At 44.6% G+C, this 27,432-nt stretch overlaps 1 protein-coding gene across 1 annotated transcript; it reads right to left on the bottom strand.

Moving 5' to 3' along the window:
- Positions 1-124: 124 nt before the first annotated feature.
- On the bottom strand, positions 125-25,314 carry LOC141111696 (embryonic protein UVS.2-like). Its single transcript, XM_073603842.1, has 13 exons — positions 25,243-25,314; positions 22,436-22,466; positions 19,212-19,283; positions 17,068-17,208; positions 16,705-16,822; positions 15,344-15,519; positions 12,671-12,752; positions 9,624-9,751; positions 9,297-9,412; positions 5,233-5,458; positions 3,171-3,289; positions 1,750-1,972; positions 125-138 (listed from the first exon to the last, which is right to left on the bottom strand). The coding sequence occupies exons 1-13, from the start codon at positions 25,312-25,314 to the stop codon at positions 125-127; spliced, it is 1,518 nt and encodes a 505-aa protein (XP_073459943.1).
- Between the last annotated feature and the right edge of the window lie 2,118 nt (positions 25,315-27,432).

Raw genomic sequence — 27,432 nt, 5'->3', positions numbered from 1 at the left:
TCACATTATAATTTATTTAATTATCAACATGCGGACACAACCAAGAGTAGGCATGTGTAAATAACAAATAAAACCAAAACTTGAATTGCAGTATATCTTCTCTTATAGATTTGGCTTCCTCCTCTTATTTTTGTTTCACTAGAAAGAAAACATAAAAATGGATTTAGAGTATTGATCAAATTTTAAATAAAAGCAAGACGGTGTTCCAGATATGAACAGGTGTTTACTGCTCAATAGCGGATCCCACTGGGTTTACCTAGACTAGGAGCTGTAACCTCTAATTTCACCTATAGCTTCTTCTGCTGACATCTAGAATTGTACCACAATTGTAAGGCACAAAAAAAAAATGCCTACGCAATGAATAAATGAAAGCCTATCCAAATCCAGGAACACAATTATATATTGTAGCTTCCTAGTCCTTAGATGTGATGGATGTGATGGGAGCATTGCTTTCCTTTTCTAGGATTTTTTCCCCCTTTATTTTCACCAAGTGAGTCTGCCTGGAACACACTTCCTGTCCTTGCACGACAACATTCGCTTACCATATTGTAATTATGGAGGAGCAGCAGTGTCACCTTATGACGGCACTATAGAAACCCCCCTTCTCCATAGCGTAGAGCAGACTTCCTTAACCTTTTTAATCAGGAGTAACCCTTTAAATAAATTTGCAGACACTCTTACAGATTAAAACATCACTGATGTCATGCCAAAATGGCATTGGCTTCAGAATGATGCAAGGACCATCAAAAGGGAGGCCAATCACTCACAGCTAAATGAACACATACCAACCTATAGAGTTGTGAATGGCTGCCGAAGGGGGTTCTGAAATCTATAGAGATAAATGGGAACAATGTAACTCAGGAGACTGCAAACAGGCAGAGTCTAGAGCAGACTTTCTCAACCCTTTGAGGAACCTTTGAATGAATTTTTAGGTCTTGGGGGAACCCTTGCTAAAACCAATTCTTTGAGGGTTAGTTCTAAAAATGCCTCTTACATTGGTGATCAATGGAAAGAATGTTCCTTACAGAAGTGGTCAGAATGGGCTCTTACAGAAAGTTAAAAAGATCATTGGTATCCTGCAGCTGGTACTGCCAAGTAGCACTGACCCCAGAACTATGGAGGCATCATCAAATAGGAGGTCAACCAGCCACAGCTCAAGGAACCTCTAGAAACTTCTGGAGGAACCCAAGGGTTCCATGAAATCCTATTTGAGAATAGCTGTTCTAAAGGAAGTTATCAGCTGTCAAGATTTCTGGCAGAATCATCGGAAACTTTTTCAAAAAGAATGGTTGGAAAAGGAATAAATGGAATGGAATATTTAACAGACCAAAAGGCAGGAAATCAGCGCTGCTGCTTTGTTAGAGTTTACACACACTTCAATCAGTCACACTTTGAGGCTGATTTACTAAAGGCAAATAGGCGAAGTGCAACTTAGCATGCAAAGTGAACAGCCTAAATGTCTTTTGTAAATCAACCCCTTTATGTTCTACTAGTATACTATCTGCATACAGGGCCCCTAGTACTGCTTGTTCTTTTGCTGAATCATCATTTCTTGTCCTGATATGAAGAGGGAAAATCTCCCCAATGGGGACACTGAGAGCAACTACACCACCACTCTTTCCAAAATAATATAAAAGGCTTTAGCTGGCCTTAGCCTTTAATTATAATCCCTTCGTTTTACTACCAAAGGATAAAGTACCCAGCATTAAATGTGTCTCAGGTCTCAAAAAACCTTTCCGATATACTTACCAAAGGCATATTTTGCGAAGAACCCGTTGAGTTGAATGGACTCATCACTGTGGAACTGAAAAACAAGGGTATTTCCTGTGGAGGTTAAGGTAGGTATGGTGCTTTTTCCACAAAATTTTCCCATCAAAGGGGAGGTGGTCTTTGGTCCATTGTAAACAAGCATATAGTCAAAACTGCAGGTGTTCCAGTACTCCACGTTGAAGTCTGTCACATTTACAGAGACCTGTAATGGAATTAAAACATACGATTATTGGACAATTGCACTCAGCAAACTGGGTGGACTTCCCTGGATAATTTCAAGTGATAAATGGATCAACTAGTTGTTTTTTTCAGACCAGTCTGTGCCATTCTTTTAAGATTTGTAGTAATGGCGTGGCGCTGCGCACTGTTTGTCGGCATTGGCAGAATTTCCCGCCCCGTTGTTATGGCAACCTGTCCATGAACACAGAACTTTCTGTATCTCGAGATTTCATTGTTAGCCATTCTTAGGACTTCTGGGATAGGTGGTGACGATATCCCAGGAGTCCTAGGGAAATGCCTAATGAGGAAATCGCCTAGGCGGCCGGGACAGGAAGTGCAGACTACACAGAGAAAAAGAAGATATTTAGCAACAAAATAAAATAAAAAATGATTGCCATTACATTAGAGCTGCACGATTAATCGTTAAAGAATCGAGATCGTGATTCAACCCCCCTCACGATCTTAAAACAGCATTTCCTCGAGTCAGCGCAGAGCCTTCTCTGCTCACAACTGACAGCTGTCAAAAAAAAACCTGACAACCTGCCAAGTTTTTGACAACATCACTTAGGCTTCTTTTAGATCAAAGGAATGAACTTCGGTCTGTAAATGAGGTCCGTTTAACCAAACTAAACCTTTTTCTGACACTTGTTGCTTACAAGTTAAAATGAGTATTTTTTGCTGGGAAAATTACTTAGAACCCCCAAATATTATATATATATATATATATATATATATATATATATATATATTTTTTTTTTTTTTTTTTGCAGAGACGCTAGAGAATAAAATGGCGGTTGTTGCAATATTTTAGATCACACTACATTTGCGCAGCGGTCTTTCAAATGCAATTTTTTTTGGGGAAAAAAAACACTTTAATGAATTTAAAAATAGGAAACAGTAAAGTTAGCCCAATTGTTTTTGTATAATGTGAAAGATGATGTTACGTTGCGAGAATCGTGATCTTTTAGCCAATTTTAGCCAGAATCGTGCAACTGTACATTACATATTGTTCTGCGGGTGGGCATTGTCTTGCAATGATCATGAAAAAATGGGTGGAACTCCGTTTTAATACAAGGTGCTCTCATACTACAGAAAGCTCATCACCGGATCCACACCAAATAAGACCAAATTGAAAAAGTACATTGTTAGGGTTTCTATAACCTGTCATTCTGGGTACTCACTTGATAACCAATCGGGGCCGTCACTACCCAGGTACAGTCCATATAGGGAGGATAGTTAGAGGGGTAGTTGGGAGTAGAGAATGTGCCCGTTGGGTTGCTCAGCACTGAGCCACAGGTCACTAAAATAAGGAAAATAAAATTACTGAAATGCAATTCAATCAAACCAAAACTATTAAACAAATAAGAGATAAGATAGAAACACATGAAAGATATATATTTTGCAGTCAGAACCCACTGAAATATACAGAAGCCTTGGTAAAGGCATTTCAGACATTCCAGGAAATGACCGCATTGGACAGATTTCCATCATAGGAGGCGGGACAGGGCGTAACTGCGAGCCGAGTACACAGGAGATCCGGCTCTGTCTAATCCGGCACTGGTGAGGGTGCAGATGGGCACTGGTGAGGCTGCAATGATGAGCAATGGCAAGGCTACAGATGGGCACTGGTAAGGCTGCAGATGGGCACTGGTGAGGCTGCAATGATGGGCAATGGCGAGGCTGCAGATGGGCATTAATCAGGCTTCAATGATGGGCACTGACCCTTATTTTGCCTCAAAGTTCTTTATTTAAAATGTAAGATTTTTTTCGCTGAAACCTCCCTCTTAAAATTATACGCCAATAAATAAGGTATAACATGGTTATTATTTTAATGAAAAAAAAATTAAAGCTTTACAATCACTTTAAGATTTGTTCATTGTTGTCTATATTTACCATGCAATTTTGAATTGGAGTGTGTAACCCTGTTACATGTGTAATTCTCTGTTGTCACATACTAACAATCCTTTATTTGTGAGACCCTGCGTGGTCACTAATTGGAATGTAGATTCCCTTTTTTTCTCTTTCTTTTGACTTGTGTTTTTTATGTATGTTTTGTGGAAAAACTCAATAAATATATCTTAAAAAAAAAAAAAGACAGATCTTGATTGACATTATACCATTATAGCACTTATGTCAGTAGATTACTGAAATGGATATAAGGCCATGCAGCCTTCAGCCAAAGAGCTGACCAGTAAAGGGTTACAATGCCTGTCAGGTTTTTATAGCTGTCTATGTTCCTGCTGAAAAGATTTCTCTAAATTTGTCCCAGCTGGCCAAAGCTGGATTGAAATTTGGCCAGTTCAGCAGGGATGGGCTGAATTCCCATTCATCTATGGCCGCTCCTGCTCAACAGGAGCATTTAGAGGCAGAACCCCCCCCCCCACACCCCCATTACTTGCATGATCAGAAGTTGGTAAATTTGGACGGAAAAAAAGGCAGACATGCATAAATGCACATTAAGGCTAAATGTATTTAGACGCGTTTGCACATTAATGCATTTTAATGGCCAGAGTAGATTAATATTCTGGCCAGTAGAATGCATTAAAGCCAAAAGCGCGAATGCGCATACAATTATAGAAAAATGAGGCTTTAGGAGCGTTTCTAAGCTGCGTTTTCCTTCCCTAGAGCAAAGGCATCCAAGAGAGGAAAAAAATGTCCTGTGTGAATGAGACCTTACTGATATAATATACTGCTCACTGCTGCTGCTAGTTTCCTGGCTGATCTGATTCCATGGCAGTATTTCTGAGTCACTGACATAGAATAAGTATAGAATTAGGTGCCCTGACTTTATTCTGCTGCTCCAGATCTGCATGCCTATCCCTGCCAGTGACACCAGTGACCAGGATGGTGACAACTAGCATCTCATAGGGAGCTATGCAATGGAAGCCTTTGTAAAGCCCCCAGCAAGGGCTTGTTCATAATAGCGGCTGTGAGGTGGTAATGCCCCGCAGTTAAGCTGCATTTTTATGGTTTCCCCAACCTCACCCCTTTTAGCTGCAGAGGCCGGGGGTTGTACACATGCTTTACAGCTGTGGCAGGAATTCTACCCCTGCCGCTTTTGTTTGGCGTAGCACCCGCCAAGCGTGACCCATTCAAGTGGTCACAGGGTTCAAAGGGTCACAGCAGGCAGTGAGAAGGTGATACAATGATACAACACCTCCTTGCCATTTATCAAATGCTCTCTGAACAGCGATCCGAAAGCAGACTGCTTTGCAAGGTTTGCGTGAATGAGTGCACCCTTACCAGTGCTGTATGAAGCCTTGAACCCAGTGGCCGTGGTACTGTTGTCGCTGACAAATTCAAGGAGCATTTTGTTGGTTGTAGAGACCATAGGGGGAAGCTGGCCGGCTCCACAGGCTCTGTCCAATAACACTGGGGAGGATGTGGTGGGCCCATCGTAGATCCTCAGGTAATCAGAAGAACAGCCTGCTGAGTTCTGGACATCAAAGGCAAGGAATTGCAGGAAGATCTAGAGGAAAAAAAAGATGTCAGCAAGAGGAGCGTCTCTCTGTCAACCACTTGCCTACCCAGGGGCGGATCCGGGGGGGGCAACGGGGCAATTGCCCCCTCCGAGAAATGCGGGTGACTGTGAGAGCAGGGTGTGAGAGAGAGCCCGCCGGCGGGGGGGCTCCGTTAGTGAGAGAACCGCCGGGCGGCTCCGTGAGTGAAGGAGGAGCCGGGCGGCTCCGTGAGTGAAGGAGGAGCCGGGCGGCTCCGTGAGTGAGGGAGCCGCCGGGCGGCTCCATAGGTGAGAGAGAGCCGCCGCTGACTGACATGTGCCGCTCAATGTGTTTGTGGGCGGGCTGCTGCTTGCTGGCCAATCAGGGAGCCGGCGGGCGGGGGAGCAGAGAGATGACATCATCTCTCACCGCCCGGCGCCCGCCCTGCATCCCTGCAGTTCAACTTCCCCTCCTCCATGCAGGCAGCTGCGGCAGCAGAGAGATTACATCATCTCTCTGCTGCCTGTCTCTGGGACACAAGAGACCACCTTAGCAGGTGGCAAGTGACAGGCGACGTGGCAAGTGACAATCCGCAACATGTGGCAGGCGACGTGGCAAGTGACAATCTTCATCTGGTGACAGGCGACGTGGCAAGTGACAATCTGCATCTGGTGACAGGTGACGTGGCAAGTGACAATCCGCAACGTGGCAGGCGACGTGGCAAGTGACAATCTGCATCTGGTGACAGGCGACGTGGCAAGTGACAATCCGCAACATGTGGCAGGCGACGTGGCAAGTGACATGGCAAGAGACAATCCGCAACGTGGCAAGCGACGTGGCAAGTGACATGGCAAGTGACAATCCGCAACGTGGCAGGCGACGTGGCAAGTGACATGGCAAGTGACAATCCACAACGTGGCAGGCGATGTGGCAAGTGACAATCTGCATCTGGTGACAGGCGACGTGGCAAGTGACAATCCGCAACATGTGGCAGGCGACGTGGCAAGTGACAATCTGCATCTGGTGACAGGTGACGTGGCAAGTGACATACTCGGGGCTCCCACTGATTCTGCATTATGGTGAGTTAAACTATTTAATTTTTTATAACAATGTAATTATAGTAATAACGCGCTTCAATCATCCTGACACCATAACAACCATGGTGCCATGATGATTGAAGCGCCAACACCAGCCATTTCCCGGATAGATGTACCCCAAAAAATATATTTTCTGGCAGTGCCCCTCCCGAGACTAGACTCTGGATCCGCCCCTGTGCCTACCGGGCACACAAATAGAGCTTTCTTTTGGTGATATTTTATCACCACTGTGTTTTTTTTTGCTAAACAAACGACCAAAAGACCAAAAATTTGGAAAGAAACAAACAACACGTTTTTCTTTTTGTTATAAAATTTTGCAAACAGGTAATTTTTCTCCTTCACAGACAGATGTGCGCTGATGAGGCAGCACTGATAGGTGGCACTGAAGGGCACTGATGTGAAGCACTGATAGACGGCACGGATGGGCAGCACTGATGGGCACTGTTGGGACTGCACTAATACCTCCCAATATTTTGAGATGGAAATGAGGGACACCTACTAACAAATGTATGTAGGCATAGGACACGCCCCCGACCACACCCTCTTAAAGGAGAATAACCAAAAAAAAGGTTAATTAAATCCACAAGGACTTTTTTTTTTACCACTATAACTTTATATTGGCTTTTAAAATGTACAAATGCAACAATTTAGAAATTGGAGGAAAGGTTTAGCACTGGGAAACACTTTTTGAAAGATATAAAGTGCATTTTATATACATCTATATGGATCAGACCAAAATGAGGGACAAATGAGGAGGAATGAGGGACAGAGGGACATTGCTCCAAATCAGGGACAGTCCCTCCAAATCAGGGACAGTTGGGAGCTATGCTGCACTGATCATCAGGACAAGGATGATCAGTGCCCTGATTATCAGTGTAGATGTCCCCTATCACACTTGCACGATGTGGCAGCGCGAGGAAAGGGATGCCGATAAGTGGCAAGTGTATTTACATCGCGATCAGCTGTGATTGGACATAGCTGATCATGTGGTAAAGAGTCGCTGTGATTGGCTCTTTACTCCGATCTGTGATCATCTGTGTCTGAAGGACACAGTGATCACAGAGCATGTCGGGTGCATGCCGCAGCAGGCGCGAGTGGGAGGGGGGGCGTGGTTCTGGGAGGATATCAGTAGATGCCCTTCCAGAACTGGACAACCTTGCTGTAGCTGTCATTCACCTATAGCGCAGTGGGCAAGTGGTTAAAGTGGAACTTAATTGTATCTGAGCTCCACAAACTGAAAACGCTATTTCATTCATTTTTAATATTTACAGAAAACTCACCCATCCATCCCTCTGTTATTTATTTTGTAGAGAAATCCTTTAAAAAAAACACCCCCCCTAGCATTTCTAGCTGTGGCAATCTTGAGTAAGGGCAGATGATTCACGTAGTATTTACTTCCTGGAATCCATCTGCCCTTAGCTCAGGCATGCAGGAAGGAGGGTGTGCTTAGCTTGGAAAGCCCCTCCTCCAGGTAAATTAAAAATAAATGCCCATGAAGACTTCTGGGATGTATGGCATCATTTTGGACTAGGCCTGAAACCAGGAAGCAAATGAAGAAATGTAAAAAAAAAGTTCAAAATAGGTAATTATAATATTCCTTCCTATCTGTTTACTAATGCTAGCAGCAAAAGGATGAAAAATAGTCAATGCTGATTAAGGGGCGGTTCACACCATGAATCGCACAGGGACGCATTCATTTGAATGGGCGCCAGACCGCACCAAACGTAGGACTTGCACTACTTTAGAAAATGCACAGCAACCAGATTGCATGGTACTACTTGTGACAGACCTAGCCGGGACAGAGGCTTTTGGAGGGGACTGAATGCAAGCCTCTTGCCTACCGATTATGGGCCCTGGCATTTGGGGGAACGGTGCTTGTTGTGAGCTGTATGCCTGGGGACCCTTGCGGTGGCATTACTTTAGATTCAGGTCCATGTCCCCCAAGACACAGACTCTGGGGACCCTGAATATGCCACTGTGATGGGAGTCACTAATAGGGGCACAAGGTGAATGAGAACCTCAATATGATCTGTGCTAGTCAGACTCAATGCTGTATATATGTATATATAATGTGTGCTGTCTCATTATCTTGTGTACTCTTTGCTGTGATGTTTGGGGTGTGGCTGTATTCCAATGTTCTATTGTGTCTGATATTCTGGGATGTTTATCTCTATGGAGGGAGGGGGATTCCTCCAGCAGCCCCTGCTGATAAGATGGTTTAATGATAAGTTTGAACACACCTGACTTGTGTGTCTATTGTCATTGGACAGTTTAACCCGCCCTCTTTTCCAAGGGTAGGGGGGAAGAGTCTCTGAGTTATTTTATCTGGTTTGTCCATGTGTGATAATAAATGGGTTTATTCCTGCTTGAACCTCAAGACAGAGCCTTGTCTCGTATTTGGGGGAGAATTATTTGTATGGGTTCCTTGTTCGGCTGATTGAAGTGTTCGGTAGCTGCCTTTGTGTTCGGGTATGGAATGTCCTAAACGATGTTAACCCCTTTCATACTCGGGGTGTTGTTACACTACTGTACAACGCCACCCAGTGCAGACAAACGCACTGCACTTGCAGGTTGCGTTTGGGGGGTCATTAACCTAACACTGACACCTGCTGCAGATGGGAACTGCAGTGCGTTTTGAACGCGGTGTGGGAAATGCACACGGAATGCAGGTTTCCTGCACCACGTTCTGCTGTGAACTGGCCCTGAATGAGTTTAGTTCACTTTAAGTAATAACTTTTTAACCCTTTGATACTCTGAATTGTGGCCTTACCTGGTTTGATGGAACACGAATGAGCCACAAGCAGCTGCTGGCAGTGGGATAATTATTGGGGTAGTTGGAAGATGCTAGGGATCCTGAAGGATCGGAGAGCAATGTTCGGCAGAGACCTATAAAAGTTACATGATTAGAAATTCAAAGTGGTTGTCAGTATAAAAAGCAAGACAGAGCAGCACATCGGCAACAGCAAGAATCAGGCCATTCACATACAGAGGTATGATTGGATTTTTTTTCTTATGCTCCGGGTTCACTCAAGGTATATTTAATTGAAAAATAGTGACTACCCTGATATGTAGAGCTCTATGAATTCCACGTTCTTACCGCAATCATATAACTTGTTAATTTTGGCGACATCCAAGTTGCTGAGTCCATACCGCTGTCCGATGGCGATAGAGGCATCTGGTTTCGGGACAATGGTAGCAGAGATGCCATCCACGGAGAAAGCAGTCCTAGAAACAAATAAAATTATATATTTTACACACACTCTTCCATTATCATGGCTTTAGCTAAAAGGGGGTCCTCTAGGTAAAAGAAAAGCTTTTCAGGTGCCTCCAGCTTCTCTTCCTCTTTATACAAGAATTAGGAGTTGTAATCCTTGACTTTCTCTGCAGCACCCCCTGCAGGGGAAAACAGGTATTATAGTGCAAACTTTGCACTATAAAGTCATTAGAATTAGGGTGACACTACACAATATCCTCATACACCTATAATAATCCATACACGGCCCTGGAATCTATTTTTTATTAAATTGTTTCATACTGTGTTTTTCTGCCTCCTTGTAATGTATTTGTCAAGCCCTCTCACTTCTGTTTGTTTGGAACGAGCAGTGCATGTTAGTTGCAGTCATGTGGACTGCTCTGTGTACTCTTCTAGTCCATAGCCCATTTGGGAGCAAGCAAGAGAAGGTGGCTACATTCCTACATACCGTAGAACCATTGAGAACCAACGTTGCCACCCTCAGGAAGTCGAGTCGAATGATGACACCAAAAAAAAAAGAAGATTTGGAGCAGGCTGAGATCAATAGAAAGGAGTTAAAAATACATTCTTGAATAGAATTGTTCTTTAACCCCTTAGAGCCAGCGTCTCCCAGACCTTTAAGGGGTTTAGGATGCCGGGAGGTGGGGCGGGGTTTATAGTCATGTGACCGCCGTGATGGGCTGTCACAGCGGCAGAGTACAATGGGTCCTGGTGGGTCCATGGGACCCAGGCGGCACTTTATGAGGTGCGGCAACAGGGGCGTAGTGCCCGAGGACCCGAGGCTCCCTCCCTCTGGCATGTAGCGTCATCCATGCATCATGCTCCGCTCCCCTGTCCCGCTCCGCTCCACTCCGCTCCCCAGCAATACAACTTGTACTGCTGGGGAGCAGGGCGAGGGGTGGAGCAGCACAGGCTTCAATAGTAGGAGCACCCGCCGCCACTGCAGAGCTGCTGTCGCCGCATGTTGCATCATTGTGCCGGGATCTGAGCTTAGTTGGTCAGTGGCGGATGTTTTTGGGCATGTCTCTTTGCTGGAGGGGGCATGTATCTTTGCTGGATTGGCATCTCCACTGGATTGGGCATGTCTCTTTGCTGGATTGAGCATGTCTCTTCACTATTTGGGGATGTCTCTTTACCTTATGGAAATGTCTTTGCTGGATGGGTATATTTTTTTTTTTTTTTGAGGGGGGGCAGCATTTCATTCTTGTACCCAGACTGCACAATGTCTTGGTCCAGCCCTGCATGGTGGTCACATGATGGGAAACGCCGGAATGCATCTTTCTTTTTCAGGCTAAATACATTTTTTGGAATTACAGAAAAAAGCCTGTTGATCCTGTCAGAAATCCAGTGTCCGTGCCCTGAGCTGAAATCTCAAACATTGTTATCAGCTTTTCCAGCTACCTTCTGTAAACTGCACAACCTCTCCTTCCAATGTAAGGATATGAGAAGAGAGGGGGGAGGTGTTTGCAGTCTAAATCAGCAGAGCACCCTCGGCTGACAACTCCTCCTCCATACATACAGTGCAGTGATTGAGCGTTGTCACCAGTGCCGGGACAAGGTCATCTAGAGCCCAAGACGAACATGCCAAACTGTGCCCCCCCCTTCAAGATGTATGAGCATTATGTGTCAGCAAAAATCCCCCCCACAAAGACTCTGAGCATTAATCTGCATGCTTACCCCCTAAGCATAAATTCATCCTCCTCCCAGTACAAATCTGCCCCCCCTGCTGAAATCCCCCTCTCAGCACCAATCTTTGCCCCCACCTCCTAATTCCCCCCGGCTCAAATGCCCCCCCATAAAACAAATTCACCCCTCCTAGCGCACATGCTCTAGATTGAGGACTTGTCGTTTTGACACAACACCGGCAAGCATGTACACTCCGGTACACTAAGACTTTGCTGTTTTGACACAACAGCGGATAACGAGGAAAAAGTTGTTGCTGCTGCGGAGGCGGCCATTTGTTGGTTAGTAAAGGAGTGGAGTAACAATATCCACTGATAATACTGTGTACCCGAGTGTATATGGTTGCCGGTGTTGTGTCAAAACAGCGATTCATCCAAATCTCCAATTACTGATGGTTTACAGTAACCGGAAGTGACGTAATTGGAGATCTTGATGAATTGGCTATTTTGGCAGAACACCGGCGGGCAAGGGAACAGAAAGATGACATCATCTTCTCCCCCCCACCATTTTTGTCCTGCCCATCTTCCAAATGCCACCCCCCCAAAAAAAAATCTAGCACAAGTACTCTACCCTTAAAATTTCCCCTCCTAGCACACATCTTTTCCCCCACTTAAAATCCCCCCTCCCAACACAAATCATCCCAACACAAATAGTCTCCCCTATTCCCCAATCTTTTTCCTCCCATCCCCTCCTCCCAACACAAATCATCACTCTTAGCAACCTCCCTCTCCAAAATGTTCTCTCCTAGGACAATACTTACCCCCTGCCACACCCCAAATTCCCTCTTCCAAAACAAATTCCCTCCCCACCAATCTCCTTGCAGCACCCCTCCTCACCTCACATGATACCACAGTGCCCAGGGCAACCGCCCCTCCTGCCCACCCCTTGTCCCGACCCCGATTGTGTCCATAGGACAGGAAGCGTGTCACTGGCAGGATCCCCAGGTGAAAATAAAGGAATAATCCTGAAAAAAAGAAAATGCATCTGACGACTGGTAATCTGCAATATATTAAGTTTTTGGTCTAAATAGACTTTAAGGTGCCTGTTGGAGCTCGATGTATCAGGATCAGTGAATGTTCCCACTTTAATAGATCCGACTGTGCCACCTACAAGGATATCGCAGCAGTTTAATAAAACTGTGTTTCTGGCCAATGCAAAGTGGCAAGTGAAAGTCGTTTGATATTTCTATGAAATGTAACCATTTGTACCTTGGATAATGCATGACGGAGCCGTAATCGTATTCTATGCCTTGATTCAATGTGTCGAATGTCTGAAAATTGTTCTCGTTCCCTGAAGGAGACAAAATATGCAGCAGCAATATTATATAGCAATTCAATTCTAATAAAAGGAAACCTTCACAGAGATATGGGCTGGCTTTCATTGCTCACATCCTAAAAATGCTAGTTGGCTGGCTGCCATGATGATCCAGTGTTCAAAGACTCAATGCAAACATAGAATCAGGAATCTTTACATCACTTGCTGCATGCTTGTTCAGGATCAGTGACATAAATAGTATTAGGCCTCATGCACACTGGGTATTTAGCATTGGGCGAAGGGCATAGGCGCACCGTCCAGCCTAGACTCTAGGAGTCTGACAGCTGGGATGTGGCTGGGCAGTGACTTCAGTGGTACTCAGTGGTGGCCGCTCCATAAGGCCGCCCCCCTACCCATGCATCCGGCCCCCTGATCTACATACAGGGCGCTGGACTATGGATTCCAATGGGGGGGGATTTTTTTTGAAGCACGTGATTAGAGCCAGAGAGGCTCTAATAGGCTTCGAAAAAGGGTGGGTTTGGGGCGCAGAGCACTGTGCCCCAATCCCACCCAGTTGTGTGGCAATAGTGAATGAATATTCACTATTGTCACACTGATCCTCCTCCCGGCTAATCAGGAAGCCCCTATTGGCCAGGGAGTCTTAGGACGGCGGGGGTGGGGGAGGAGTGTGTGATGTTAGCTTATCGCTGCTGCTTGTCTCCTGTGGGGGAGGGAATGATAGTCGCTATTCGGCTCTCAGGGGGTGTGGTGGGGGACTGATGTTGGTTTGTGCTGCCACCCTGAAATTTTGAGCACCAGCCGCCACTAGCGATACTTCAGTTTAGGGCAGTATGTGCCCAGGGATGAATGCCTGGAACGCAGACTACTTGCATTGTGGGCATTCATCCCTGGGCACATACTGCCCCAAAAGTACATATTGCTAGGCGCATCGTCCAGCAGCAGTCAGATTTTTGACAGGCTGCAGGAAGCCAGGCTGGAAGATGCGCCTATGCCCTCTGCCCATGGCTAAATGCCCAGTGTGTACGAATCCTATGCACGTGCATTAATACGCCAACATTGTTAATGTGCTTTTGCTGTTTTTTTTCGCTCAAATGTACCGCTTCTGAACGCACAATGTTTTCCTTCTGCCTCTAAACGTCTATGTCTGCATGGACACATTGACTTTTTTCTGCCTTTAAAAAAAAAAAGCCTAACACCCTTGAAAGTGCTTCAGTGTGGCCTAAAAATTGTAGGCTTGAGTTCTGCTCCAAAGCAGAATTTTCACCGAAAAGCTCCACTGATCCCCCTCTTCACCTTAGACACTTTTTTTTAGGGAGCGAGTAGCTATTTCTGCAGGTACCTGTAACCACTTCCACACTTCACAGGTCTCAAGAAGCTGTGAGACCATTGACACAGCACAGCGCAGCTTGCGCATGCACAGTGAGGAGCTAGCTTTGAATCTCCAGGAAGTCACAGCTGGTGTCGGGGACCCGAAGAGCCGGGCCTAGGTGAGGACAGCGCTGGAACCCTGGACAGGTGTCTCTTTATTAAAAGTCAGTAGCTACAGTATTTGTTGCGGCTGACTTAATTTTTCAAAATATTGACAGAAGATCCTCTTTAAAGTGGTTGTAAACCACTGGACGTTTTTTTTTTCCCCTTATCTGCAAGGTAATGTTATAATTATGTGAATCTTACCTGAAAACAAAGCATTCCAGCGATGCAAATGAGAATTTGCATTTTATGATCTAAAATATGTTGTAAGGGCTTGTTCACACCAGAATGCAGTGCGGGAAACCCACGTTCCACACCCGTTTCCCACACCGCCTTCAAAATGCACTGTTGTGGGTGTCAATATATTCCTAATGAAACCACAAATGCAAATTGCATTTGCTGCGGCGGATCACATGATATCGCACTACCATGCAGTTTGGTGCAGTGCATTTTTGAAAAGTAGTGCGTTCCAGTGCGATATCAGCCCTTTCATTTGAAAAAAAAAAAAAATCGCACTGCCCTGAGTTGAACAGGAACGCAGATCGCATTCCTGTGCGATTTAAGGTGTGAACCGGCCTGAATTACACAGATAATATACTTCTATTTAAAAAAAAATTAAAATGCATAGCTTATCCTCCATCAAAAATGTATGTAAATTCCTTTTGTGCAACATTGAATGTTCTCAGGCTATAGTCTCTGTAAACTAAATATGTAAATGAGAAGAATACTGCATTATGGCCACTGGGTGGCACCGAAGACCATATTTATTTCCTATGATACTCAGCGCCATCTTTTGGCTACAATGTAGTATTTTCCTCATTCACTCATTTGATCCACAGAGAATATACTGTAGCCTGAGAACATTTGATTTTGCCTCATTCACACAGAACTAATTTACATGCAGTTTCTATGGACGAACAGCTATGAAAATATTTGTAATGATACATCCCTTAGTGCAGGGGTAGGCAACCAGTAGCCCTCCAACTGTTGTGAAACTACATTTCCCATGAGGCCTTGCAAGGCTTGTAGTTACAATTACTCCCAGATGCATGATGGGACTTGTAGTTCTGCAACAGCTGGAGGGCCCAAGGTTGCCTACCCCTGCCTTAGTGTAATAATATCGCCCAGTCGGATACCTGGTATGATGTTGCTGTATATGATATTGACGTAGTTGTCGCGGTCGCTCCTGCTCTGCTCGTGGTAGAATCCCAGAGCGTGGTTCAGCTCATGCTCGATGGAGCCTTGGACCATGCAGCTGCTCGACACCGATACTATTTGACTTCCTCCTTGTTTACCAACAAAGGACCAACATCTGTGGGGAACGGGAGAAAACCATATTATTATGTCATCACAAAGGGTGATGCGCCGAGTGCTGCAACCAGTAGCCAATCACATTAAAGTGTAGGGAACGGTGTATGCCAGGGCTGCTGCAGCCATGATCCCCCATCTTCTCTGTGACAATGAAGGAGGAAGCCACAAGGATTTTGTCACTTCAGGTTTCAGGGCGGTCCTGGCCTGGCCGGTACAGCCAAGGAAGCATCTGATCAAACCCGATCTGTGCTGGATCAGATGCTTTAAAAGTCCAGGGAGACAGCAGGGGTCTAATAGGCCCAATATCTACATAGGTGTTCAGGTCCGCCAATGGTAACAAATCAGGGCCTCTGGAGGTGCTCACAGCTGGAGGAGAAGTTCTGGGACACCGTGGGTAGGAGGCAGAAGTGATGTCAGCTTGGAAGCGGACCGCCAGTGTGATGTGCACCCATTTATTTTGTATAAACTCAAATTGCACTGCAGAGCATTTGGGCGACTATCGATACTCGCTCAAATGCTTGGTATCGGCGCATCCCTAGTAACTATCATAAAAAATTGCAACAGCCGCCATTTTATTCTCCGGGGCATCCACTTTCTGAAAATGTTTGGTGGTTCTAAGTAATTTTCTTTAAAAAAAAAATTCAGATTTTAACATGTATGTGAAAAGTAAAAAAAAAAACTGCCCAGGTAGGTAAGCAGTTAAAAGTCATGTTGCATTCAACGGGTGGTACTGGTGCTTAATATGACCAATTCAACGGGGCCACGCCACAACTGTCCTGAAACCGCATGCAGTGCACGTGGTTGCGGCACGGTGGGGGTGGCATTTTGAGGGTTGACACAGGCAGCAGGCACCACCACCTGTCAAACGCCCAACAAGAGCCACACATGTGAATGAGACCTTAGAAAAGGGTCTCAGAAACAAAACTCTTGGTGCAATAAGCCTAAAGTTCACTATGAAGACAGTTTTCTGTGCCAGAGGCTGTCTGCAACTTGACCTCAAGCTCTGGTAAGACTTTCAAGACTTTCAAGAGACTTTCAAGAGAACAGAGATACAAGTGGAAGAGCAGAGCAATGCCAATTCCAGGAGATCTCCACTAAATACGGCTGCGATGGTTGCAAGAAAGTAAAATTTACATTTTTGGCAGCTGCATAAAAACAAGTAGTTGGAGAAGAATTTTTCACATACCCGTCGTCGTCCATAATTTGCACATAGTCTGATTCCGTGGAGCGTGGGATGAAGCGCACGCAGGTGAGAGTTGCAAATTCTTGCATGGCGCCAAGGAATACCGCGATATCAGAGGAACCTGTGGAACCAGAAGACCCCCTTTATTAGGTGCATCTTGTGAAATAATCAGACATAGACAACATTTCATCCAGGTGATGCCCCTTCTACTCTAGATGCCGGTCCTACTGTCTTCTACAGGCGCTGCTCCCAGGCACAGAGAGTAGACAAAGCCTTCATTCTCATAGTGTCCTGCTGGGAAATGGCCCCCAGGGGCCCCAGCACTGCAGATGGATGTTTCATTGTGGGAGGAGTCAGAATACTCACTGTAGGTGGAGGAGAGGTTGTAGGGCACGTTGACGAATCCAGTGCTGTTTTTAGTCCATCTACAGGAGTTGTCATTACACTTTAAAGCGTTGCGTCCGAAATCCACAGCGATGTCTCCTTCATACAGCAGGGCTTTGCTCTCTACAAACAGATAAGACATTTGTATTGTTAACTGGCAGATAAAAAAAGCACAATACTCATTTTCGGAAAGTCACAAAAGGTTATCAAACAGAAGTGACAGACAGGAGTAAAGGCAACCCCATGACCAGTGTAGACCAAATGTCCCCTACATTCAGTCACCGTAATACTCCAACCCAATATCTTACCCACCTGAAATAATGAGACCACACCTTCTATTTGTTGGAGTAAAATGGCCATAACAGCCTCTTTTATTAAAACACTTCCAAATAATAATAACTCCAATAAATAACCAATAAACATAAATAATAACGTAATAACATAACCTGTTAGTCCCAGTCTGATGGTCTCTGACGGTGACCCACCTTTCCAATATAACCAACGTATACCATCGTATAACACCAACGCACTGCGGGACATTTACCAAACTAATAGGCCTCCAGCTGTAGCCGCTCGGAGACAACCGCTTCCCGCAGCGCCACAAAATCCAGTATTCCATCCAACGTTCAGGAATACACCGGAGGGGCACATGCTAACGATGAGCCCCCCACCCCTTATTTTATCCCTCCTTTTACTGCCCCCGTCAAAGACCACCAGAAGAATACAGCCCCTACCCAAAATGGACCATCTGTGCTGTCATGACGACCCTCTCCCATTCCTGAAATCAGAAAAACTACACACTACACACAACACATGGCACATATATAACATATATATATATATATATATATATATATATATATATATAGGGAGGGAGGGTGGGAAAAACTGCCTCCTCCGTCTAACTCTTTTTCACACTGACCCCTTGCTCCACCCCTCCTTTAAATATAACTCCTCCCCCTTCCTTCCAAAAGACTGTTTTTTTACCTCCCCTTTTCTTACCATGTTTTCCTTCCAATATTAACCCCTTCTGTGTCTCCCTTAGCCACACTGTCATGACCGGCCCTACACTACCCCTCCTTTTAGTCATTATCGCTCCGGGTCTCACTGGTACAGCTGAAACCTGGGATCAGCAAATATTGTCCAAATACATTCGTCATGTGAATTCTTCCTTGTATCTCGGTGTGCTTTGTGTATTTTTTCCAGATCTGTGCAGCAATCTAGCGTGAGACTTTTTCTGTAATCTTGTCTCCGCCCCCTCCTGTCATTTTCTGCAGGCAGCCTGTAGTGGGTGGAGCCTGCTGGGCCCCTCCCACATCCCTGCTTTCTGCTCAGACTATGTACAGCACAGTAACGATGTCACTGATACTGCGACAAGGTAATATCTGGCTTTGTTAACCGCTTGCCGACCGTATAACTTACATATACATAGCGGGTACAACGGACTCCATGTCCACCGGGACCAGCCAATGCTTCAGTACAGAGGCAGAACAGCAGTCTGTCTATGTAAACAAGGCAGATTGCTGTTCTGTCAGTAAGGAAGGTATTGATTCTGTTTTCCTGTAAAGCAGGAACATTGATCCATGCCTTCCTCTAGTACAAGCACCTCCCACAGTACACAGAAACACTCGCTAGGCACACAGTTAACCCTTTGATCGCCCCTGATGTTAACCCCTTCCCTGCCAGTACAGTGACAGTGCATATTTTTAGCACTGATCACTGTATTAGTGTCACTGGTCCCCAAAAAAGATGTCAGTTAGTGTCCAATTTGTCTGCCGCAATATCGCAGATCGCTTTTCAGACCACAATGCAAGTGTAAACCAGTCCTTAATTTGAACCACTTGTTTGCTTTAGCAGATAGACAAGCAGAAAGATGTATATATAATCTGGGACTGATTTAATCTATATACCTGGGTCAGAAAATGCAGATGACCTGGCTGTCTCTGGCTTCATTGGAGTCACAAGACCCGGAGCAGATGAGTGCAGCGGATGAACTCCAGATCTACATTCCTGTTTCCAGCCCATAAGGCAGAAAGAATGGAAGCCATGGGATCCGAATAACAGCCAGGCAACTAGCATTTTCAGTCAGTCAATGGGTGCCTACATCAGTGCGCTCGTATTTTTACCTTTGTTGGACGCAATGATGAGACTGAAAACATCAGGAGGCTCCACCTCCGGGCGCTCCGCCATAGTCCCATCTGAAAGACAGAAAGACGGTGAGAACATCAACACCAACAACAGGAACTATCACTTCGAATGACACAGAAACCTTCACTGATTTTTCAATGATTTATTGGAGCCGATTTACTAAAGGAAAATAGACCAAGATCTTTGCAGTTGCTCCAGAGTTTAGTAAATGAGGGGAAGCTCTGCTGACTTCCATCATCCAATCATGTGCAAGCAAAAATGCTGTTTTTTCATTTTCTTTGCGTGTGATTGGGTGTTCTTTGTAAAGTTAAACTTTACCCCATTTACTAAGCTCTGGAGCAACTGCACTTGCAAAGTGCACAATCTATTTGCCTTTCATAAATCAACTTCAGTATGTCTCTTCTGCATTAAAGTGGTTGTATACCCATTTTTTTTTTTATTTTTACCTACAGGTAAGCCTATAATAAGGCCTATAATAAGGCTTCCCTGTATGTAAAATGAATATCTCCTAAACCTGTACGGTTTAGGAGATATTCACTTTGCATGCAGCCTCTGACCTCAGCAGTGCATGCGCTGTGAATACCTGGCTGCCGGACCTTGCCGGGAAGAAGTCTCCCGCGCACATGGGAGTGACGCCATCGCAGCTCCGATCACTCACAACGCTGGAGCCGTGAACCCGGAAGACACGCCGAGGGCAAAATGTCAATTCCCTCGGCGTGGACCGGCCTGCGATACGGGGACCTCGTTCAAAGGTGAGTATTTCATAATGAGCAAGTATGCGGTGCATACTAGCTCATTATGCCTTACAGGCTTTTTTTTTTTTTTTAACATTTTTTTTATTCTGTGGCTATACAACCGCTTTAAAGTGATTGTAAAAGCTGCAGGTTTTTTACCTTCCTGCATAAAATGCATAAAAACCTTCTAATACTTACCTGAGCCCCATCTCGATCCAGTGATGTGCACGAGAGCCTCAGTTGTCCCTAGACTACTTCTCCTCATTGTTAATCACAGCCAGTGAGCCAATGAGGTGATAGCGGGGGGCGGGGCCGAGCCGTGGCTCTATGTGCCTTATGGATACATAGAGCAGGGCTCAGGAGCAAGCACGTGCCAGTGCCCCCATAGCAAGCGACTTGCTATGGGGGCTCTGGTCAAGGAGAAGGAGCGCTGGCAGGGGACCCAAGAAGAGGATCGGGTCTGCTCTGTGCAAAACCAATGCACAGAGCAGGTAAGTATGACCTGTTTGGTATTTTTTTTTTTTTTTTTTTAAACGAACCTTTAACTTTTTTTTTTTTTTTTTTTTTTACAAGAAATACCTTTAACTTTAAACTTTAACTTTAAGATCCCTTTCACACTGGGCGGTTTTCAGGTGCTTTAGTGCTAGATATAGCCTCTGCAAAGCGCCTGAAAACCGCCTCTCATTCATTGCAGTTTGCCTTTTCACCCCGCTGCGGTGCGCTTGTAGGACGGAAAAAAAAGTCCCGCAAGCAGCATCTTCGGGGCGGGCTGGGAGCGCTGTATACAGCTCTCCCAAAATGCCCTGCCCATTGGAATAAATGGGCAGCGCTTTCAAAGCACCTTAAAAGCATTTTGAAAGCGCCGAAAAACAGAGTCTTTAACCCCTTTTTTGGGGTTAAATGCGCCCCGCTAGCAGCCGCAAAGTTGCGCAAAAGCGCCGCTTAATCAGCAGTAAAGCTCCGCTAGAACAAACGGTGCTTTAGCGCCAATGCGGCCGCAGCCCCAGTGTGAAAGGGGTCTAAAGATCCATACTGTTCACTTATTTTGTTCTCTGTACAGGTTCCCAATTAATGAACACAAAAACAAAGAATTTAAAAAAATGCAGCTTATCAATCCTTAGGGCTCATGCACACAGGGCATTTTAAAAACACCAGTGTTACAGCAGTGCTAAAAACGCCAGTTTTTTTTTTTCATTTTTCTTACATTAGCATTATTGCACGTTTTTGGGCATCTTTTCATTAAAAACACTCCCTATAATGTAAAAACGCCTAAAAACGTCAAACGCGGCTTGACGTGTTTAGCCGCGTTTTTTTGTCGTTTTTTTTGCTTTTACTGCTCCTGGAAGCACAGGCTGTTGTTTTTTTCTACTGCCCCTAAACACTTAGGCCTCCAAACGCCTCTGACAGTTTAGGTGTGCATGGATACATAGGCTAACATGGAGGGGCTTTTAGAGGCATTTAAGAAAAAAAAAAGTCAAACGCCCCTAACAGCAGCTGTAAAAACATCCTGTGTGCATGCGCCCTTAGATGTGGTGGCTGCATTCATTTTCTGGATTTCTGGACCCTGCCACTAACACATTTCCTGCCCTTGGGTGACAACGCTCACCCACCCCACTGTATCACTGGAGGAACAATGTTGTCACTCCTGGCTGCTCTTCGGTATCAGCCTAGGTTCACATTGTGAACTGTATGTCAATCACACAGGAATCACACTGCATTCCTGTGCAAAGCACATGCGATTCTGTGTAGTGTGATTTGAACCCATTTATTTTGGATGGCTTAAATCACACCATATCCAGATCAGTATGGTGCAGGCAGCTTTTTTTTATTTGCACTGGAACCAGATGTGATCCAGTTCAGGAAAACGCACTGTGTTTGCGACCTGCTTTTTGGGTGTCAATAACTTTCCATTGACACCTGCAGCAGATCGCGACTGCTATGCTGTGCGGGAAATGCTCAGGAATCTCTGTGTTTCCCGTGTGAACCAGGGTTTAGACTACTAACCCCTCCTCCACTCCTTAGCTTCAATATGTAGGGAGGGAAAAAGAAACTAATGCAGCCACCACACCTAAGGACTGGTACGGTGCAATATATATATGCGAACCTTGGCACCCCAGATGTTTTGGAACTACATTTCCCATGATGCTCAGCTACACTGCACAGTGCACGAGCAAATGTAGTTCCAAAAACATCTGGGGTGTCGAGGTTCACCTAGCCTGCTCTAGAATGACTTCTTATCAATGGAGGATCATCACTGACACACAGGGACTACAAAACACCTCCACCTCTCTTCTTCTCCAGCATGCAGCTCCAGGATATGAACAAAGCTCAGCTTCCATCAGATTCTTCTGGGACATGTTCTAATTAATTTCCTTTTAATAAGCTATGAGGACATTCTGAAGTCTGCATTTTATGAACAGCACAGAATACATACCCCAACCTGCACACCAACACCAAATGACACTTACCTTCCTTTTCCACAACATTTTCTAAACGAATCTGGAAAACAAAGCATAAGTAAAGTAATTATAAGATCATAATATTATGAGTACAGAGTCAAATGACAGTCAGACTTTTCAACAGCATAGCCCAGTAATAGGTTTAATGACCATGACTCTAATATACAAGCCGCTCGCTGTTCTTATGAACTCTGCAAGAATATTGTATTTCTTGACTGTTCTATTCGTGAAAAAAAAAATACTCAGTCCTTTGCTTAATACGTTGGTTTCCTGTGACTGTCAGCTTCTTCTAGTGGCCATAACACAGTATTTTCCTGAAATATCTCAGTCTGGAAAATACTGAATCATGGCCACTAGATGGAGCTGACAATCATAGGAAATCAACATATTAAGCAAAACATGGTCAAAATTCTTAAAGGGTGAATGAATTTTATACATTCATCAAAATAAAAATACGGGCCTATTCACACTCGTACGGTGTGCGGTGTGTTCACTATGAGCGTTGCATTGCCATTCGTTGTAAATGACATCCCAACACATTAGCCAAATACATCCCATTGTACATGAGAGCCCAACGTATCCCAAAAAATTGTACAGTAGAGCCTCACACACCCCATTATACAGTGGAGCCCAATGCATTGTACAGAAGTGTCCAACATAGCCCAATACGGTGTACAGTAAATCCCAATACATCCCATTTTACAAGAGAGCCCAATGCATCCCATTGTACAATAGAGCCCAATGCACCTCATTGTACAGTAGAGCCCAATGCACCTCATTGTACAATAGAGCCCAATGCACCTCATTGTACAATAGAGCCCAATGCACCTCATTGTACAATAGAGCCCAATGCATCCCATTGTATGGTAGAGTCCAACGCACCCCATTGTACAATAGAGCCCAATGCATCCCATTGTAGAATAGAGCCCAATGCACCCCTTTATAGAATTGAGCCCAATGCATCCCATTGTACAATAGAGCCCAATGCATCCCAATGTACGGTAGAGTCCAACATACCCCATTGTACAGTAGAGCTCAATGCATCCTATTGTACAGTAGAGCGAGCCTAATGCATCCTATGAACAAATTTAGAGCCCAACGCACCCCATTGTACAATAGAGCCCAATGCATCCCATTGTACAGTAGAGCACAATGCACCTGGTACAATAGAGCCCAATGCACCTCATTGTACAATAGAGCCCAATGCATCCCATTGTACGGTAGAGCCCAACGCACCGCATTGTACAATAGAGTCCAATGCATCCCATTGTACAATAGAGGCCAATGCACTCCATTGTACAGTAGAGCTCAATACATCCCACTGTACAATAGAGCCCAATGCAAATCATTACACAGTAGAACCCAAAACACCCCAACACATTGTATAGAGTCCAAAGCACCCCAATGCATTGTGCAGCAGAGCCTAACACATACCAGCACACCACAGCACATATAACATACATTGTGGTATGCTACGGTTTTTAAAAAAGGGTCATTTACATTTTTGAATCTGTTGTGGTGCACTGGCAGCCCAATCATAATCATTTTATTTTGTAAACTGTATCCTTTTTTTTCTTCCCTTTTTTTTTTGCAAAAGCATTAGGCAGGCCATAAATTATCATGGGTGGAAAGAAAGAAAATAGTTTGATTCCTCCATCATCAAAGTCAGTGTTGATAGGGGAATCCCTCCTGCAGCGCTCGCTATTATATTCTGCCAGTGGGGAGCCTTCCCTGCCAGCAGAACACAATGACAAACACAATGTTGCTGATCTATCGACTTGTGTACATCCAGGGGGCCCATACGTGAATTGAAATTTGGCCGGACCCCGCTGAACCGACCCAGTTTCGATCCATGTATGGCCAGCTTAATACCCAACCATCCCTCCTTTGGTCAGATGTGTAGACCTCTATAATAAATGCAATACTTAAAGCGGAGTTCCAGCCCCCCCACCAAAAAATTAAAAGTCAGCAGCTACAAATACTGCATGTACCTGTGCAGGGATCCCACAGTGTCCTCAACCAAGCCGATTCTTGAATCAGCTCTCGGTGCTGGCACCGCCATCTTGGGTAAGGGAAACCGGCAGTGACGCCTTGTGGCTTCACAACAAGCTTCCTACTGCGCATGCGTGAATCACGCTGCACTTTCTCAATGGGCCGGCCACAGCGAGGCCCGAACTTATGGCTAAATTTGCCGCTGCAAGCAGGAAGTGGGAGTGGGTAGCACCTGGTTTTGGTCAAAACCAGGTAACCGTTCCCCACCACAAGGTGCCAAATATGGTACTGGAGTGGGGGGAGGAGGCAGACAAGCAACCTTTTGGGTGGAGCTCAATTTTAACTATCAAAAGTTTTACACAACACCAAACTTTTCACACAAACCTTTTTAATAACAAATTATTGTTTTAGAAAGACGGTATAAAGGCAACATTGTAATGAAAAAAAGGACTTTTGGGTTTAGCCAATCATTTCTTGCTTATTAATTCTTCATGGGCCACATAACTGGGGGCATAGCAGGGGTGTGCCCTTTGCCTATACACTTAATGCTAACGGGTGTCCCACTTTCCCATCTCTGAAGGTTGGGAGGTATGCAACAGAGCAGCTAAAAATAGACAGGTAAACATGTAAAAAACAACTTGGAGCTCTACCTGCTGGCTGAAAATGTAAGTAGAAAATATCCATAAATATGCAGCATTTTATATTTAACTAAAAAAAAAAGGTATACACATGTATACAGTATATATATATATACACACACACATACACACACATTCATGTACACTTCTGTTTGCAAAGTCTAGAAATTAAAGCCTTTAGCTTACCTGTAGGGGAATTCCAATACAAATGTGAATTAGAGAGGCCAAGAGAACTAAAGGAACCCTCCTGATGCCCATCTTGCAGCAGATATCTTCAAGTGGATATGTCTTGGTACACTTGTGCTGTGTAGAATTCGTCTTCTTCTGCTTGTCACCAGCAAGATGCCCCGTTTTTATTCACATTCTGACCGGGAAACAGCCAATGAGCTGCTAGTACCGTGCTGATTGATATGTCACATAGTATAAGGGCCCGGGGTCATCCTTGGGAGGAAGCAATGGGCAAGGAAGGCGAGCCGATTAACCAAATCATTTTGAATGTAGTAATTATGACTTTTCATCCTCTAAACATGGAACAATCCATTATTTTCCATTGATATTGATAATTGCCACGTCCAAGGTGGGCCTGGGAGAGGCTTCATTCATGAAATCAGCTTAATCAGCTTAATAAATCCTTACATTAGACGAAGAATGTTATACAGTTCACAGATGTTAATTTAAAGGACATGTATACCTGATCACTAAAATCTCAAATAAGCTTTAAAGCATGAAAATCATTTTATAAGAGTCTTCAACATTTTTAAATCTGCTGCTTTAAAAAAATAAAATAAAACCCAATAATCCTGCCATGAAAGTTCTTGTTATGGGGTGACAATGCCCTGTCCTTGTCCCCTTATTTTTCTCCTGCATTGTCACCTTGTCACATTCTCCCTGGGGCATCCATCTGATTTTAGAGGATCGGACCGGGTCGGATGTCAGCGGACATGTCACCCCTGATATCCGTCGCTCCATAGACTAGCATGGAGCGACCCGTTCAGGTACGCCGACAAAACTGACAGGCGGACCTGAACGGTCCGACAGTGTGAAAGGGGCCTTAGTTTTCAATAGGAGTTCTATAATTTCTCAGGTTGCCAGTAAAAAAAAATGTGATCCGCCAATACATTTTCCATGTTTTGTCAGTAAAACATGCTGCGGGAGGTTGGCAACCCTGCTCCAGCGTTACCATGGGCCTCTTGGCTAATTCTCTGATTAATGCTCTCCTTGTCAGTTTAGGTGGACGGCCATGTCTTGGTAGGTTTGCAGTTGTGTCATACTCTTTCCATGTTCTGATGATGGATTGAACAGAGCTCCGTGAGATGTTCAAAGCTTGGGATATTTTTTTATAACCTAACCCTACTTTAAACTTCTCCACAACTTTATCCCTGACCTGTCTGGTGTGTTCCTTGGCCTTCATGATGCTGTTTGTTCACTAAGGTTCTCTTAAAAAAAAAAAAAAAAACTCTGATGGCCTCTTAGAAAAGCTGTATTCATACTGAGATTAAAATACATACAGATGGACTCTATTTACTAATTTGGTGACTTCTGAAGGCAATTGGTTCCACTAGACTTTAATCAGACCCCTTTCACACTGGAGGCATTTTTCAGGCACTATTGCGCCTGGAAAGCGCCTGAAAAAAGCCTCATCTGCAATGCCAGTGTGAAAGCCAGAATGATTTTACACTGCATGCTGCACTGGCAGAAGGTCAAAGAAAGTCCTGCAACCAGCTTTGAGGTGCTTTAGGAGTGGTGTATACACCGCTCCTAAAGCGCCCCGCCTATTGAAATTAATGGGCAGCGCCGCCCAATCGCCTGCAAAGCGCCTCGGCAGCATTGCTTTGTAGGCGCTTTTGACCCTTTATTTGGCCGCTAGCGGGGGTTATAAGCGCCCGAAAAATGCTGTGAAAACAATGGTAAGGCGCTGCTAAAACTAGCGGCGCTTTACCACCAACACCCCCTCGCTGGCAGTGTGAAAGGGCTCTAAGGGGTAACAGAGAAAAGGGGGGTGGATACAAATGCACTCCCCACTTTTCAGATATTTATGTGTAGAAAAATTTGAAAACCATTTTTAACATTTTCCTTGTCAAAAGAAGTTTATTGAGTATACAATATTATAAAGATACATAAAGTAAGTTTACAAGGATCTATAAAGTAAGCTCATTGTTTTACAGTGGGGTTTATATAGGTAAATATCATGAAATTTCAAATATTAAACATTGGGTTCACGTAAACCTAAATTAAAGATATATATCATTTCCTTAGTTACTTTTGTAGGTATTTAAATGATTTATACCTACTATACATATTGTTTACAGGTAGAGTGTATATAGGTCAAATAAATTCTGATAATGAGCTTTAATGGTAAGGTGGAGAAAAGGAAAG

Source organism: Aquarana catesbeiana, linkage group LG11, assembly GCF_042186555.1.
Source record: "Aquarana catesbeiana isolate 2022-GZ linkage group LG11, ASM4218655v1, whole genome shotgun sequence".
Taxonomy (NCBI): Eukaryota; Metazoa; Chordata; class Amphibia; order Anura; family Ranidae; genus Aquarana; species Aquarana catesbeiana.
This window is presented reverse-complemented; position numbering and strand designations above follow the sequence as displayed.